The sequence below is a fragment of the Micromys minutus genome (genome assembly GCF_963924665.1).
Source record: "Micromys minutus genome assembly, chromosome: 24".
Classification (NCBI taxonomy): Eukaryota; Metazoa; Chordata; class Mammalia; order Rodentia; family Muridae; genus Micromys; species Micromys minutus.
Window position 1 is genome coordinate 18,130,414 of NC_137959.1, and position 16,749 is coordinate 18,147,162.

At 41.0% G+C, this 16,749-nt stretch overlaps 1 protein-coding gene across 1 annotated transcript in view; it reads right to left on the reverse strand.

Moving 5' to 3' along the window:
- Positions 1–16,749, reverse strand: part of AMFR (autocrine motility factor receptor) — a 33,047-nt gene that overhangs the window by 7,941 nt on the left and 8,357 nt on the right. Inside the window, exons 3-10 of the mRNA XM_080936991.1 lie at positions 13,032–13,196; positions 11,768–11,920; positions 8,349–8,389; positions 8,037–8,169; positions 6,866–6,999; positions 6,220–6,330; positions 4,459–4,649; positions 2,806–2,909 (exon numbers count right to left, since the gene is read on the reverse strand). Of these exons, the coding sequence (XP_080793117.1) occupies positions 2,806–2,909; positions 4,459–4,649; positions 6,220–6,330; positions 6,866–6,999; positions 8,037–8,169; positions 8,349–8,389; positions 11,768–11,920; positions 13,032–13,196 (1,032 nt within the window). The remainder of the gene's footprint in view (positions 1–2,805; positions 2,910–4,458; positions 4,650–6,219; positions 6,331–6,865; positions 7,000–8,036; positions 8,170–8,348; positions 8,390–11,767; positions 11,921–13,031; positions 13,197–16,749) is intronic.

Below are 16,749 nucleotides of genomic sequence, written 5' to 3' on the forward strand. Positions count from 1 at the left end.
TTTAAGACAAAGCCTTATCCCACCATACGAACATGTTACATGTTACATTTCCTCTCTGTTCATTTCATTTGCATTCAAACTGTTTCTACCTCTGACCTACTGTAAGCCAGTCTTTTCTTTCTCACCCAATCCCCAAACATTTTGCCTGCAGCTGCATCCACCCCTCTATCAGTAAAGCCCTGTTCCCTTCTCCACTTCCACCCTACCCTCCACCTGAAGGGCGTTACCCTTTCAGTCAGTATCCTACAGGTTTTCTACTTCTCCAAAGATCTTTCCTAGTCATACAATCCTCACTCAAAGATCAGCCATGGTTGTGCTCTCTAATCCCAGAATTCGGGAGGCTGAGACAGGATGATCATGAGTTCAAGCCAACCAGGATTAGAGACAAGGGCATAGAGTAGTAGCAAATCACTTACTAGCAGACACAGGCCCTAGGTTTAGTTTCCAGAACGCAGAGAGATGGAGGAGAGAAGAGAGGAACAGAGGCAGAGGGGAGGGAAGGAGCCCTCAAATATAAGTAATACCCAGGATTAACTGCCAGGAGATCCACCAGGAAAGGAGAGGGAAGAATGAAAAAGAAGCACTTCCTCTGACAAAACATAAGGAGCCAGGCGCCTTGGCTAGGGTTTCTATTGCTGTGAGAGACACCAGGACCACAGCAACTCTTACAAAGGAAATATTTCATTGCGGCTGTCCTACAGTTTCAGAGGTTCAGTCCATTATCATCATGGTGGGAAGCATGGCAGTGTGCAGGCAGACATGGTGATGAAGAAGGAGCTGGGAGTTCTATATCCAGATCAGCAGATAGCAGGAAGAGAGAATGCCACACTGGGCCAAGCTTGAGCATCTAAGACCTCAAAGCCCACCCCCTGTGACACACTTCCTCCAACAAGACCACACCTCCTAATAATGCCATTCCCTATGCCTATGGGGGCCATTTTCATTCAGACCACCACAGCAGGCATGGTGGCCCACATTTTAATCCCAGAAGAGGCAAGCTGATGTCTCTAACAGTTCCTAACTTGATTTACAGATTTAATGAAATCTCAGTCAAAATCCCAGCAAGCTATTTTATAGATATGAACAGAGTGACTCTAAAGGTTATATGGGAAAACTAGAGCTAGGATAGCCAGTATACCATTAAAGAAGAGAAAGGCTGAAGGACTTATGCCATAGAACTTCAGGAGTATATGCTAGAGAAATCAAGATGGGGCTGAAAGGTGGCTCAGCAGTTAGGAGTGCATATTACTTTTCCAGAAGGACCTGAGATCAATTCCCAGCATCCACATCAGATGGCTCACAACTGCCTATAAGCCCAACTCCAAAGGATCTGACACTTCTGGCTTCCATGGATAACCCCACATACATACATACATACACATATATATACATATATATATATATATATACATTAATAATAAAATAGATCTTATTTTTAAAAAATGTATGAGTTAATAAAATATTATACATCCAGATAATGACATATAATTCAGTGTTTTAAAAAATGAGCTATTGATCCATGAAAAGGCACAGGGGACTCCTATATATGAATTAGTTGGTCAAATCCAACTGTCTGACATTCCAGAAAAACAAAGCTATGAAGATGGATGAGGGAGAGCATATGGCATTTTTAGGGCAACGAAAAAATACTCTGAATGGTACTATAATGGTGACTTTACCCTACTATATATCTGTGCAAACTTACATGTAACAGAAGAGTGTATGAGAAATCTTTGTATCGTCCCCTTAAATTTGCTATGTACAATCTGTTCCAACAAGGTAACCTTCCCGAAATCCCAGTACAACCTCACCCACTGCCTAAGCAACTGTTACTGCTTTCTTCCTATAGACCAACAACCATCTTGCCAACCTTTGACAACTCACAAACCACCCTTCCCGACAAGACTCACGTCTGCCATGATGGCACTGCAATTTCTGAGCTGAGTACAGTCCCATCGCAGAGACAGACTTTTAGCACAAATTTTTTTCAATAGATAACTTAAGGTGAGCCAGATTTGGTGGCAAATTCCTTCAGTTCCAACACTCAGGAGGCAGAGACAGGCAGGCCTGTTCTACATAAAATTCCATGTTACTCAGAACCCTATCCCCGAAACCAAATACATGGCATCAGAAAAAACAAATAAACAAACAAACAAACCAATATTTGGACAATCTCCTTGAGCCAACAGCATGCCTCAACGTTACAAGAGACACAGACACAGACAGACAGACAGACAGACAGACAGACACACACACACACACACACACACACACACACACACTTCCTTTGGAGGTAGAGGAACAAAAAATGTATTTGATAGTTCTCACACAATTTTTACATTGTTCACTCTTGTCAATAATTCCTTCTGAATGTTTGCTAAAATCAAGTAGTCTCAGTCTAGGCTTAGGTCACAATTAGGTAAACCCAGTAGTGAGCACTTCCACAGGTAAAACAAAAGCAAGTCTCAGCTGCCTGCCTTGCTGCCTAAGCACTCACTCATCAGCACCATCTCATTAGCTTATTGTGTCAAAGGCACAGCAAGTATAAAGCTCAGTAGTAGCCTGCTTAGCAAACACAAGGCACTGGATTTAATCTCTTCTACAAGAGAGGGAGGGCAGAGGGGAGGGGGAGACAAAGAAGAGAAGAGTAAATGGAAAAAATAGAAGTAGCCCCTGAAAACTTAGCTGTGCTACTAGGTAAGAGAGAAACCAGCAAGGTCACACACACTATCCACACGTCCTGGAGCTCCTTGTACCCTCCCAACCACTAACTAGTTCTCATCTTAAGCAGTCAGCAATTCTTACCATAGCATTGAGCTGAGAGTTGCTTGCCTGAGTGATGCCAAGAATGTTGGTAGTGTGCATTACTTCAACTGAAAAGCTCGGCAGCCAGCTTGCAATCCGGGACCCTAAGACAAATCAAAGTCCAAGACAACAGTTAGTACCCTTGTCCCTGCCCCAGTGCCATCTGTGTATTTAGCCACTCTACTAAAACAGCTGCTATTCACAGAGGGCTTCCTTTATGCCAGGCCTTTTTTGTCAAGTGTCTCCAGATTAGTTCATTCTGTCCTCACGAAAACCAAATGTGCTTTCCAGTCCTCTCATAGGCCTTGGTCTTTGGTTCCTGAGGCACTGAGAAGTTGGGGAACACACCCAAGATCACACAGGTTAATGACATGGCAGAACGTGAGGCCAAACAGTCATTCCAGCTGCAATCCCTTCTCTCAAAGATTCCCATGGCTCTGAACCTGTTATAACTGCTCAGTTTTACCTCTCTTACAACCAGCACAGATTACTCCTCATGTGGGTGAATCATTTTCATGATTACCTTCATGAACCACTTTCTATTTAGTATAATTTAAATATTTAACCTTAGCCTGGGCATTGTGGCATATGCCTTTTTAAAAATGGGCATATGGGTATTTTTGCCTTCCTGTACACACAGTGCCTGCCTAGAAGAGGGTGTTCGATCGCCTGGGACTTACAGATCGTAAGCCACCATATGAATGCTAGGAATCAAACCCAAGGCCTCTGGGAGAACAGCCAGTACTCTTACCCACTCAGGAGAGGCACACACCTAACATTTGGGAGACTGAGGCAGAAGGATCTCTGTGAATTCAAGGTCAGCCTGGTCAACATAGTGAACCCCAAGCCAGCAAGAGCTATACAATGAAACAATGCCTTGGAGGATGGGGGGGAGGGGTTAAAGCAACAAGGCTCAATTCAGATTCTGCCTACAGGTGAGAAGACAACACAAGGAACCTTACATAACATACCAATACAACCAATTTTTAGCAAAGGCTATCTGTTAAACTGGTTATGTGGCTCCTTGAAGGCACACTCAAGACAGTTTTACTACTACTCCCCACCCACCTCCTTTTTCCCATCCTGAGACAGGGTTTCTGAGTAGCCTGAAACTCATAAAGTTTCTGAGGCTGTCCTGAAACTCATGAAGATCCACCTGCCTCTGCCTCCCAAGCGTTGGGATTAAAGGCACATACCACCAACCACTGCACCCCATTTATTGACACAGAATAACCCCTCAGTTCCACCCCAAACACTTTTGAAACTGAGGCATAAGGCAGACAAGATGGTTACAAGCCCATAAACATAACTCCATAAAGACTAAGGCACAACAACCCTAAATTCAAGGCGGGATACACAGAAAAAAAAATCTGTGTTAAAACTAAATAAGGAAAGTTAAAATGTAATACTGAGGTTGACAAGATACCCAGGCAAGTGAATATTCTTTATGCTACACCTGACAAGCCAGTTAGTCCCCAGGATCCATGATACAAGAATAGAAGCAGCGTTTGCTCTCTGACCTCCACAGGTATAGCAGGTAGTATATGTATAATGTACTACAAACTTGTCTATACAGGGCCATTTATAATCCTAACAACAGCATTTTAAGAAGGAAAGTCATACGGATATTTGTAGAAGTTAGAGCCTCTTTACCATCGAAGTGGAAGAAGTGATTGTGCTGGTTCAAGCGAGGCCTGCCTTCTGCAGCTGCTACAGGAACCAAGTTCTCATCCAAGTTCTCTCCTTGATGGTCTTCCCTGGCACGACTGCCATCAGCAATATTAAGAGACATTCTGCATGTTGGACAAGAGGTGTCTTGTTCTAGCCACGAACGAAGGCAGGAGCTATCAAAGAGTTCAAAGAAAGAGATAGAACACATTCAATTGCTTTTCAGCATATTGTGAGAAATCACCAGAATTACTATGATTTTCTCATTTTAATATACTTTTATTTACCACTAGCCAAATCTAAATGCTGACAAATACTTTTGGATACTACCCTCTAATGCAGACATCTGCCATCTCCTGGTTACAGTCCCTTCTCTACCACTTCATGGCTGGCTGCTCATCTCTACCTCCATTCAGCTACTTCACAATCCATGTGGCTCACACATCTGGCATTCATCCTCTTCCACCCGTGAGTGCTCTCTCTACTCCAGTGATCTTTCTCTTTACTATCATAGCTACTGACCAATAATGTCGCAACCATGGCCTTTTCTTCCAGACACTGACTCTGTAGATCTAATTCACTCCTTTCTATCTACCATCTCACTTAAAATCCTTCAATGGTATCCTGCCCATCCAGTGGCCCTCCAGCCCCTGCCTACATCTCCTCCCTTGGCAGACACACTCCTTCCTCTTCCATGAGCCTCACATACTGGCTTCTATCTAGTTCCGTCAACACATCAACTTTCCCCACAGCTGGAGCTGCTCCTTGTGCCTCCCATTTTACACCCTCCCTGACCTGCTCTTCCTTCAAGATCTCACTTCCGCTAAAAGTCACTTCCTCCTAATCTGAAGGAGTTACTACTCTTCAGAGTCCTGTTTCCTTCCTTCCTCCCTTCTTTCCTTCCGTCCTTCCTTCTTACATTCTTAGTTTTTTGAGACAGGGTTTCCCTGTGTAGCCCTGGCTGTTCTGGAACTCACTCTGTTGACCAGACAGGCCTTGAACTCAGAGATTCCTCTGCCTCCTGAGTGCTGGGATTAAAGGCATGCACCAGCACTCCAGAGCCCTGTTTCTCTAAAACACACAAGACTTGCACATTCTAAATGTGCCTGTTAATTCACACTCCACTCCTGAATTAGACTGCAAGTTCCACAAATCAAGACCTCATCTGTCATTTTCATTTTGGCCCAACAGCTCCATTTGTTAACTCTAACTCCAAAGCCCTTCTGATATAAAAAAGGAAAAAACTAGAGGTGATAATATTTTTTTTTAATTCAATAGTCAAAGGGCCAAAAGATACCTCTAAATCTATCAGTAGCAAAACACTAAATCCATGCACAAAATTATCTAGCTTAAATAGTCTTGATTCCTCTGAACTATGAGATCTTCTCTGATCTTGGGGATTTAAGGAAGAGCCTAGCCTGTGATCTTTGCTAATGGATCACTAGAGTGTTCTTGGTCTGGTTCCATTTCAACCCAGTTCTCAAGAACTTAAAATGGGGAAATTTTTGAAGAAAGCAAATAAATAGAAATTAAGTTGGCAAATGTGGGTAAAGAACCATCTAAAGGCAAACAAAAAGAAAAGGCTCACAATTTAAAAAAAAAAAAAAAAGCTAGTCACAGGCTCCAAGCAACATCAACAAGGTCACATTCCTGCTCTACTGCTGGGATATGTTCAAACCCATGGAAAAAGCACTCATACTCCCAGAACAGAAAGCCATTCCCAAACACCCTGCACACAGCTCCTACTTGTGAAAAAGATGTCCACAGGGCAGTTTCCTTGCAGCCTGCATGGAGTCCCAGCAGATGGCACAGTCATCATTATTGACAGCTAGCTCCTCTGGAGTTGCAACAGCAAACCTGCAGAACACACAGCAGGCCCAGAGGAACTCATCAATTTCACACACAGTCAAAGTACACCATTATGCATACAGCTCCTACAATGGCACAATCACAGCAAAATTGATCAAGTAAAAGATTATTTTTATTCTTTATAGTTCTTAAAAAACCAAGTGAGAAATTCAGCACAAAACTGAATCTGTGATACACTCATGGCATTTATGAATATATCAGAGGAACCAGACCCCTGGATATCCAAACTGTCCCTAAGAAGCAAAGAATACCCACTAATCCTGCACTTTCTCATCTGGGTTAGCCTAAAGCTGGCAAGTGAGAGTGTCTTCAGTGAGTGAGCCATGTGCATAAACATACATGTGGAAATGGTAAGCAAGACACGCCTTCCCAAAACAAAGATGTCAGAAGACCCCAGGAGCTTCCACCCAGGAGCAACAACAGACGGTGACTAAAAATAAGAACCTTCTATCTTCTGAAACTCTATCCACACTCCAGGAAGAAAGTTCTGTATCATCTCTAAAAGAAAACCATACTCTCTTACCTGGCTTCCATGTTTCCTACCACTCGCAAATAGTTCTTGTGGCGACGGATTCGACGCTGTACCTCATGGAACAGGTAACGAAGTTGCATAAAGATGACCAGGCTAGCCATAGATAACCAGATGTTGCCAAATAACTAAACAGAGATAGAGAGAAGTAAAATATACAATAAAAACAAATGTGAGGGGCTAAGGACACAGCTCACCACTAAATGAGTACAATGCTGAGTTAGGACCTCTAGCACCCATAAAAAGCCAGGCCTGGGCCAGTCAGTTAATCCTAGCAGTTGGGAGACACAGGCTGGAAGACCTTGTGTGTCTGAGGCCGACTTGGTCTACTGACAGAGTTCCAGAACAGCAAAGGCTACACAAAACAAAACAAAACAAAATGCCAGCTGTGACCATGCACATTTGTACCCCAGAGTTGGAAGGATGAAGACAGGACTCTGAAATTCACTGAGCATCTAGTTCATCAGTGAATTCCAGATTCAGTGAAGAAAACCTGTTTCAAAATATAAGGTGGAGAATAGCAGAGGAAAACACCTCACATCAACCTTTGGCTCCATGCATGGATCCATACACACAGACACTAACATGTACATAAGCCACACATACACACACATATATGCAAACTTGCTAGTGTACATGTACAAAGAGGCTCTTGAAGGTTGTGAAAAGGGAAATAGAACAATCTCTCTGTAAATAAATGCATGTATTTATTTGACTGCTCTAAACAATACACATGACTCTTCAGCCTGGGTAACCATCCCACTGCCACAATCTCTCCTGAATAATTAACCTAAAATTTTAAAGCTTAATGTAAAGATGTCCAATCTTGCAAATTTACATATACATACACATATACACATTAACTTGTACAGACTTTGGGTCTGTTTTATTTAGAGTGCAGTGTTTATTTGCAAGATTTTTATAATAAAATTTATAAAGTTAAAAAATAAAGCAAAATGTTAAATTTTTTTCATCTTCAAAAAGTACACTTTTAAATGTTACTGTGACGAGTTTATAAATTGCCCATTACTATACTGATTCTTACTATTATTAGTTTGATTTTTTTAAATGCCCACCTGTCAAAGAGACTTATTTCTTCCTATGGTGTTGGGGACCAAGCTGTCTTGAAACCCTGAGCCCTGTCTGGTCTCTCTGGGGAACTCACCAGCATATGAATGTGGTGCATAAGGTCCAGGGACAGGAGAGTGAGCTCCATGACAAAATCGGTGTAATACACATAGGTTCCCTTTCCTTCCCAAGTTCCTTCATGGTTGAGGTCCCAGAGGTGAATTACATATCTACAATATAGATGGAAAAGGAGAAACATGTTAACTCACAGTTCAGTCACACTATTATGTATTTTACTTTAACTTAAACATGGCATAGTTTAGCCACGCTGTTATATACTCAACACTATTACATCTCAAAGTCAACTGAGCTAATAAATGTTAATCATCTCTCCAAAATTTCTACTCACCTTAAAATTACATGAGCTGTCCTCACAGTCACAAGAAGAGACTGCAAAAAGAGAAATACTTCTTAGTTTAATTAAAAGCTGATTTCTAAAAACAAACCAGATGAAAGTACATTGATCAAGTTTATCACCCCCAGTTTCTGAGGAATATCTTCCTAACCCAGGAGACCAACTTGTGCTGAGCCTTTTCCAGCTGACAGCAAGAAAACACCCATCCCTGCCCACTACCTAGGAAAGGCAAAAATAAACTTTTTAACCTTGCTTTTAACAAATTCCTACATATTTACACCTAATTTGTTTTGACAATAAATCAGTAGCTTCAGTATATCTATTACATAGCTCTCTCTTATCCAAAGGAAGCATATTGTTCCTTTCTTTCCTTTTTTTTTCCCCAGACAGGGTCTCATTATATAGCCCCGGCTATCCTTGAACTCACAAGAGATCAGCCTGCCTCTGCCTCCCAAGCACTGGGATTAAAAGCATATTTTATATAAGTGTGTGGTGTGTGTATCTTTTTTCCTATATGTCCTAATGCATTGCCATATCATATTATAGATAACCTGTCCTGGTTTATACCTAGTGTTTCCTTTGCTTCATTGATCTTGTACAGTATGGTCATTATTAAGCAGATAGAGGTTATCTGGGATAATTAGAATTTACTGTCAACTGGACAGAATCTGGAACCACCTAGGAGATGGGCCTCTAAGCATGCTTTTGGGGTTATATGGATTAGGTTAGCTGAGGTAGAAAGACCCATCCACTCTGACCTGCCTACCATCCCAACTGGGATCCTAGACTATATAAATAGTGAACTGAGCTGCAGAGTGCATTCATTGCTTTCTGCTTCTTCAGGGCAAATATAATGTGAACAGCCAGCTTCCTGCTCCTGCTGCCATGTCATTCCTGCCTAGATGGACTGTATCTGTCAGGGACTATAAACCAAATAAAGCCTTTCTCCTTTAGGTTTGTTGACGTACTTTATCACAGCAATGTTACAGTAACTAGGACACTCAAACCCAAGCACTATGATACTACTCTAGGTAATCAAATAAGTAAACTGTCCAGATGATCAGTGGGTGAGAGGCATGTGCAATATGAATACCCTAAACAAACAACTCATGCTTCAGGCAGCCCAGCACTCTGTATCACTCTACTCCTCAGAATAGTGCAGAATGTACAGCTTATCTCCTGTGGGTCTAAGAGTAGACACTGAGTAGAAGAATGCACATGAGTTCAAATGCAGCATCGAAAAACCAAAACTTATGAACTGTTATTTCCAGAATTTTCCATTTAATAATTTCAGCTAGCAACTTACTGAAGATAACTCATACTGAGAAGAGTAAAATTAAAAGTATCAATTAGCAATTATAGGTAAAAGTAATTACAAAGTTGGACGTGTTACTCATTGACTATAAAGAGCACAAATAAACTGAAGCGATGGTTCTGAGGTTAAGAGAACTTGCTGCTCTTGCAGAGGATCTAGGTTTGGCTCTCAGAACCCACATGGTGGTTCATAGTTCTTTGTAATTCCAGTCTAAGAAAGCCCAATGTCCTCTTTGACCTTTGAAGGCACCAGGAATGTACACAGAACATATACATACATGAGGTAAAACAGCTGGATACATAAAAATAAAATAAACAAATCTAAAAAAAAAATTTAAGACATACGAAAACTTTAGGTTTGGGTTGCTGGAGAGCGCTGGCTGCTCTTCCAAGGAATCAGTGTTCAGTTCCCAGCACCCACATGATAGCTCCAAACTGTAACTCCAGTTCTAAAGGATATAACACCCTCTGGCGGTCTCCACAGGCGCTGCACACAAATGGCACTCACATAAATATAGGTGAAACACCATACATAAAAAAATAAACCTTTACTTTTTAATTAGGTTTCTACCAGAGAAAATGGTCTCTTAAGTCTTTAAAAGGTGTTTTGTTTATTTTTAAATATTCAGGGAGGATAGCCCACATCTGTCAGTATGCAAGAAGCACTGGACTCAGCCACAGGATATTAAAGACAAAAGAGGAAACCAGGAAGCTGGAAGGTGGCATATTGAGGAGGTCCAAGGGGAGTCCAGGGTAAGCTGGGATAAACACGATCAAGATGCATTGTATACATGTATGAAACTGTCAAAGAATAAATAAATATTCTATATATAATAAAATCCAGGCTGGTGAGATGGCTCAATAGGTAAAGGCTCTTGTCAATCAACCTAAGAGCATGAGGTTAATCCTGGGACTCACATGGTAGAAGAACGAACTCCCATACACTGTCCTCTAACCTCTGCACATACACTGTAGCACACACAGGAAATAAGTAAATGCCACTAAAATGTGCTTTTGCAGCCAGGCATGGTGGCACACCTTTCACCCCAATACTCAGGAAGCAGAGGCAGGCAGGTTTCTGCATTTGATCCCAGCCTGATCTACATAGAGTTCCAGGCCAGCCAGAGCTGCATAATGAGGCCATTTCTCAAAAAATTAAAATGTAGAAAAATTCATAGAAGGCTAGAGACAACTCTTGCCTATCATGACAGAAAGCCCTAAGATCAATCTCCAGCAACACGCACACAACTCCTTTAAAGTAATAAACATAGTTTAAATAATTACTATATACATTTTTACTTGGCTTTAAAAATTATTATAAGTATTAATATTCATTTACAATGATATATAAATATAAATGAATATAAAACAAACCATTTCTTTTATATATTGAAAGGAATGCTTTTCCTACTTTGGAGTAAGAGTACTTGAACTGCATTTGCCACTCTGAAACCTCAAACAGTTCATAAATGCTAGGCATCATAGTCTCCTCCTCCACCATGAACAGAATTAATTTTAAAAAAAATCAAATGTATAAAGAATTTAAATTGATTCCTGCTGAGTTGTGGGACTATGGTAGAGGATTTGCCCAGGATGTACAAAATCCTACATTTAGTGCCCAGCCCTGGAAAAAAAAATTCCCATAACAATCCCAAGCACGTGGTAACTGCTGTATGGGTGGTCTATGTGCACATGGAAGCCACAAAAGGATGCCGGTATTCTGTTCTGTCCATCTTTGTCTTATTGTCCTGAAACAAGGTTTCAGCTCTACACAGCACTGGGGTCATAGCATATCCACACACTCACACCTAGCTTTTTACAATGGTGCTGGGATTCAAATTCAAGTCCTCATGCTTACACAGTGCTCTTACCTGTCTACCCAGCCCTAGTCCTAAATTGTTAGAAAAATAATTCTCCAAGGATTATATGAAATAGGTCATGCAAAAGCATTCAGTACCAATACCCAACGAAAGCAGGAAAACAGTAAGTGCCTGTTAAAGTCAAAGACCAAATGTCTTTTCAAGCACTCTGTCATCTACCCTCGGGTCTTGAAAATGTTTAGGAATCTAATCAGAGACAGCCTGTGCCTGGCACCTTACCTCTGCAGCCATGAAAGCCAAGGTGTGCATGCCATGGGTGTAGCCTGTGACACAGCAGACAACCGCCAGCCCACAGCAGGAGAGCAGCATCGCAGTCAGCAGGGACAGGACTCGCCCATGGCTGCTCATTGGTGTGGTGGGAGAAAAGGAAAGCTGAAAAGCACAGAACAGAAAGACAGTTCATTCCTCCACCATGGCAACTGCCCTCAGAACCCAAGATCAAGCTTGGTATCTTTGGAGCACCACACTAACACAGAAAAGCCCAAATTCTGCTGTGACCTAAATACATGAGCTGAGATTTATAGATCTTTATCATTTAACTTATCAGACATAATATGCACTATATTTCCAATTCATATTCTCCAGTGTCCCCCTACCATGAGATTACAATCTCTAGAACGATGCTCAATTATCTAACATTTTATAGGACTCAGAACAGTATCCTTTTCTGCTGTATTTCTGCTTGTCTTACAGAATTCACTTGGAGGCCTCGCCTGTTAGTGCTAGGACAATGGAAAAGAATCAGGTGCAGAAGTACTACTCAGAATGGTATATTGATACTAGGCAATGACAAGTAAGCGTCAGGAGAGACTTAGAGCTTTAACCACTGCAGTACTGGATACTGGCTACAATCAGCCCAGAAAGGAAGGCTAGCAGCTCCTATTTGTAAAAATGGGAACTGGAAAAGAAAGAAAGCCTTCAAGAGTAAGATTAACTCACAAAGAAGTGCAAGGTCATCTCCGTGAACACTGACTAAAAAGAGGAACACAAGGTCCTAGAGTGGGTTCAACTGGGAGGCTGTTACAGACATGTTTACCTCAGCCTGTATGACGTACTCACTGGCACAGGTCTGACCTGAAGTGTCTCAGGCAGATCTTGCATCCAGACGAGAAGCAGAGGCAGCTAACTCAGTCTGAACCCCAAGAAGAACAGTAAGAAAGAAAACTCTACCAGCCAGGACAAAAGAAAAAAGATGGGAGACTAAACCAGAAACTCTCCAGAAGAGCTCAGGTTGTATACAGGGTATACATCAAGGCTCCCTCACACTCTGACCTAAGACAAGGCTAGAAGTGGCTGTAGGGCTTGGGGAATGGAAGTGAGGAGCTCTCTAGAAAAAAGACATGGTACCAGGCTGTCCCTCAGGAACAGCCATGAGAGGAGCTGGCAGTCCTCAGAGTTGCCCCTGGCATGTAGCCCTGTGACTTTCTCACACAGCAAATCTGTTACACATGTGACTGAGCAAAGAGGCTGGCTAAAAACTCACGTATTCAAATCGGTCTTTGCAGAGCTGAACCATCAAATGCAGGAAAACAAGTCCAGCAAACCAGAGGCACCACATCACCACCTCCTCCACAGTCTGGACATTCAGCACTCCAAAAATGAAAATGAACTTGTAGAAAATAAAATTCCAAAATTTGTCTTTGAGATGCTAAAAAGAAAAACATTTGTAAAGGTGAGTTCCAGCATACCAAGTCGACTTAGTTCTTATCACAAAAGCAAGTCTATAGAGAGAGCACTCTGTACAGAAGGCAAAGGAAACAGTTATTCATAGAGAGTAAAGGTAAGACAAAGTGATCTGTGAACTCAAACTTATAGTCTGAAACAATTATGAAATCTTAGCCATTAGAAAGCAGTTGTTTAGTATCCTTATGTACTAAGACGTAAAAGTATTTTATATTTTACATGTTCAGCAAGGTTATCAGTACTGTTTTTAAGCCTTCTGTACCGACTTAATAAGCAATAGAAAAGATTAAACTTTCTAAATAATCAAAAATATAAAAGTAGATTGCAGAGATGCTGAGTAGGCACAGTGCTTGTGAAGCAGCGTGAAGACTGAGTTAGGAACCCTCGCACCAAGTAAAAACCAGTGGGGAAGCACACTTGTCTGTAGCCCCAGTACTGAAGGGCGGAGACAGGCAGATCCTTGCAGCTCATTGGCCAACCAGTCTAGTTAAATTAGTGAGCTCCAGGTTCAGTGAAAACTTGTCTCAGAAAATAAAATAGAAAAGGGCTAGAGAGATGGTCTGTAGTTAAGAGCACTGACTGCTCTTGCAGAGGATCTGGCTGGGTTCCATTCCTAGCACCCACATGAGACGGGTCACAAAGCATGTGGTACAATAAACTCATGCAAGCAGATAAACAAAATAAGTTGTTTTAAATCTTTAAATTAAAAAAAAAAGTGCAAAGCAATAGAGAAAGTCCTCCAAAGTCAACCTCTGGCCTCCACACACTTGCAAATACATGCATACATACCCACAAACACACACAACATGCACACATATAAATACACTCCACACAAAAAATACTAATAAAAATTAAAAGGCAGAGAAGAAAGTAGGGACTATAATCAGGATGTAAATTAAATAAACAAATTAATGAAAAATTTAAAGGCTACTTGCTAACATATATAATCAATAAAATATTTAAACAACAAAAAATATTTTTTAAAGATTTATTTATTTTATGTATGTGAGTACACTGTAGCTGTCGTCAGACACACCAGAAGAGGGCATCAGATCTCATTAAAGATGGTTTGTGAGCCACCATGTGGTTGCTGGGATTTGAACTCAAAACCTCTGGAAGAGCAGTCAGTGCTCCTAACCACTGAGCCATCTCTCCAGCTCCCAACAAAAAATATTTAAAATATCTATACAGCTAAGAACAGTTGTATTTGCCTACAATCCCAGTACTTGGAAAGCCAGGCTACGCTGCACAGGACCCTGTCTTAAAAAAAACAAAACTAAAACCAAAATGGAACAATGCCTTTAATATTTATTGTCTTTTTTTCTTTGTCTGATATGTAAATATTTTAATTTTTATACACTGTTTTCTCTCTTCTATTATTGTGAGAATCTTACCAATGTCAGTAAATATTCTCTATGTATATTACTATAGTGTCTTTTTCTTTTTAAGATTTTTTTATTTTATTTACATGAGTACACTGTAGCTGTCTTCAGACACAGCAGAAGAGGGCATTAGATCTCACTACAGATGGTTTTGAGCCACCATGTGGTTGCTGGGATTTGAACTCAGGACCTCTGGAAGAGCAGTCAGTGCTCTTAACCACTGAGCCATCTCTCCAGCCCTAATAGTATGGTGTCTTAATGGTGACAGACACAAATTATTAATTTTCCCCTACTACAGAATATTTTATTAAATTATATATATTTAAATGAGTTTCTATCTCAGTACTATTGAAAGAAAGATTATAAATGTTTTGTGGTTTCTAATAATAGTCACCTGATTTCTAAACAAGCTGTGTTAGTTGTTCCATAAGCAGTAGACTATGTATTTCTTTGCTATATTATTTTTTAATTGTTATATGTGTATAACTGTTTTGCCTGTGTGTTATATCTGCACCACATGAGTGCCTGGTGCTCCCCGAGGTCAGGAGTGTTGGAATACCCAAGCCTGAAGTTACAGATGGTTGCGAGCCATCATGCAGGCACTGGGAATCAAACCCTGGTCCTCTGCAAGAACAGTGCTTCTAATTGCCGAGCCATTTCTCAAGCCCTTAGATTCTTTTTCAAAATAAAAACTTACAGTTTTAAAAACGATCACTTTCTTGGGGCAGGGGAAGAGGTGGAGGTGGGTAATAGATGAGTTCTAGCAATTACTGATGTTAAAATATCTGATTAACTGGCTATTGAACTATTGATGGAGGTGGTAAAAATCTGGATAAAGGTAAGAATGAACAAAGCTTTTTTTGGAGGCAGGGTAGACAGGATTTGTCTACATAGCTCTGACTGTCCTGGAACTCTCTCTGTACACCAGGCTGGCCTCAAACTCAGAGATCTGCCTGCCTTTGCCTCTGCCTCTGCCTGAATGCTGGGATTAAAGGCCACCACTGCCCAACAAAAACATGAGACTTTTAGATAAAATTTTTAAGGACTGTAAACATTTTACAAATTTAAAGTTAAAGCTGGCCATGTTGAATAGTGCCTGTGATCCCAGCACTTGGAGTTGGAAGGCAGAGGCAAGAGGGTCTTGAGTTTGAGGTTAGTAAGATCCCAACACAAAGAGAAGAATCCCTCTGAGAGTTCAAACACTGCCTGACTAGCTATGTTCTATTCAGAGAACAAAGTTAACTCAGAAAAGAGAGAGGGAAGGAGGGAGGGAGGGAGGGAGGGAGGGAGGAAGGGAGGAAAGGAGGGAGGGAAAAGGCAGACACCCAGAGGCAAAAATGCTGCTGGGCGTCTTATACAATGTATACAGCTAGTTTGGACCCTGGTTCTGAACACCATGTCCCAAGAAAATAAACCTGGAATTCTGGGTGAACATCTGTTTCTAGGACAGGAAAAGTAGGAGGCCTTGAAATATCACTGGTTGTGGTTCCTGGCTCTGCCACTGCACAACTGTGGTATCCTTGACATGGCACATCTCAACTTCCCAAGCTATAAAGTGGGTCTTAGTATAATACCTATGTTTCACAGAATACTTGGTAAATTAAGTACATTAGTATATGTAAAGTGCTTTTTAAACTGCCATAATAGGCATTAAATGTTTTAAATATTTTTAAAATGAAAAGCTCTCTGGCTGGAGGATGCTGGGTGATTATGAGCACTTGCTCCTCTTATAGAGGACACAACTTTGAGTCCCAGCACCCACATGGAAGCTAACAACCATCTTTAACTCCAGTTCTAGGGATCCATTCTTTCTTCTAGCCTCCACAGGTAACAGGCACACAGATGGTACACTTATATACATATAGGTAAAATACTCAAATACATAGAAGAAATCTTTAAAAACAAACATTGAGAAAAAGAAAGAAACCGACTCTCACTGACCTAAGCCTCTATTTAACACTGTAGTATTTATTCCACTTTAGGTTTCGGTGTCTTTGCTTCTATGACTCTTATTTAAGCACTCATGGAGCAAATCTATATAATTCTTTAGTCTTAGTTCAAAATAGTTCTGTTTTGGGCATGGGTAAAGAGGGTCCAGACATGGTTTCTGTGTAGCCTTGGCTGTCCTGGGGCTTG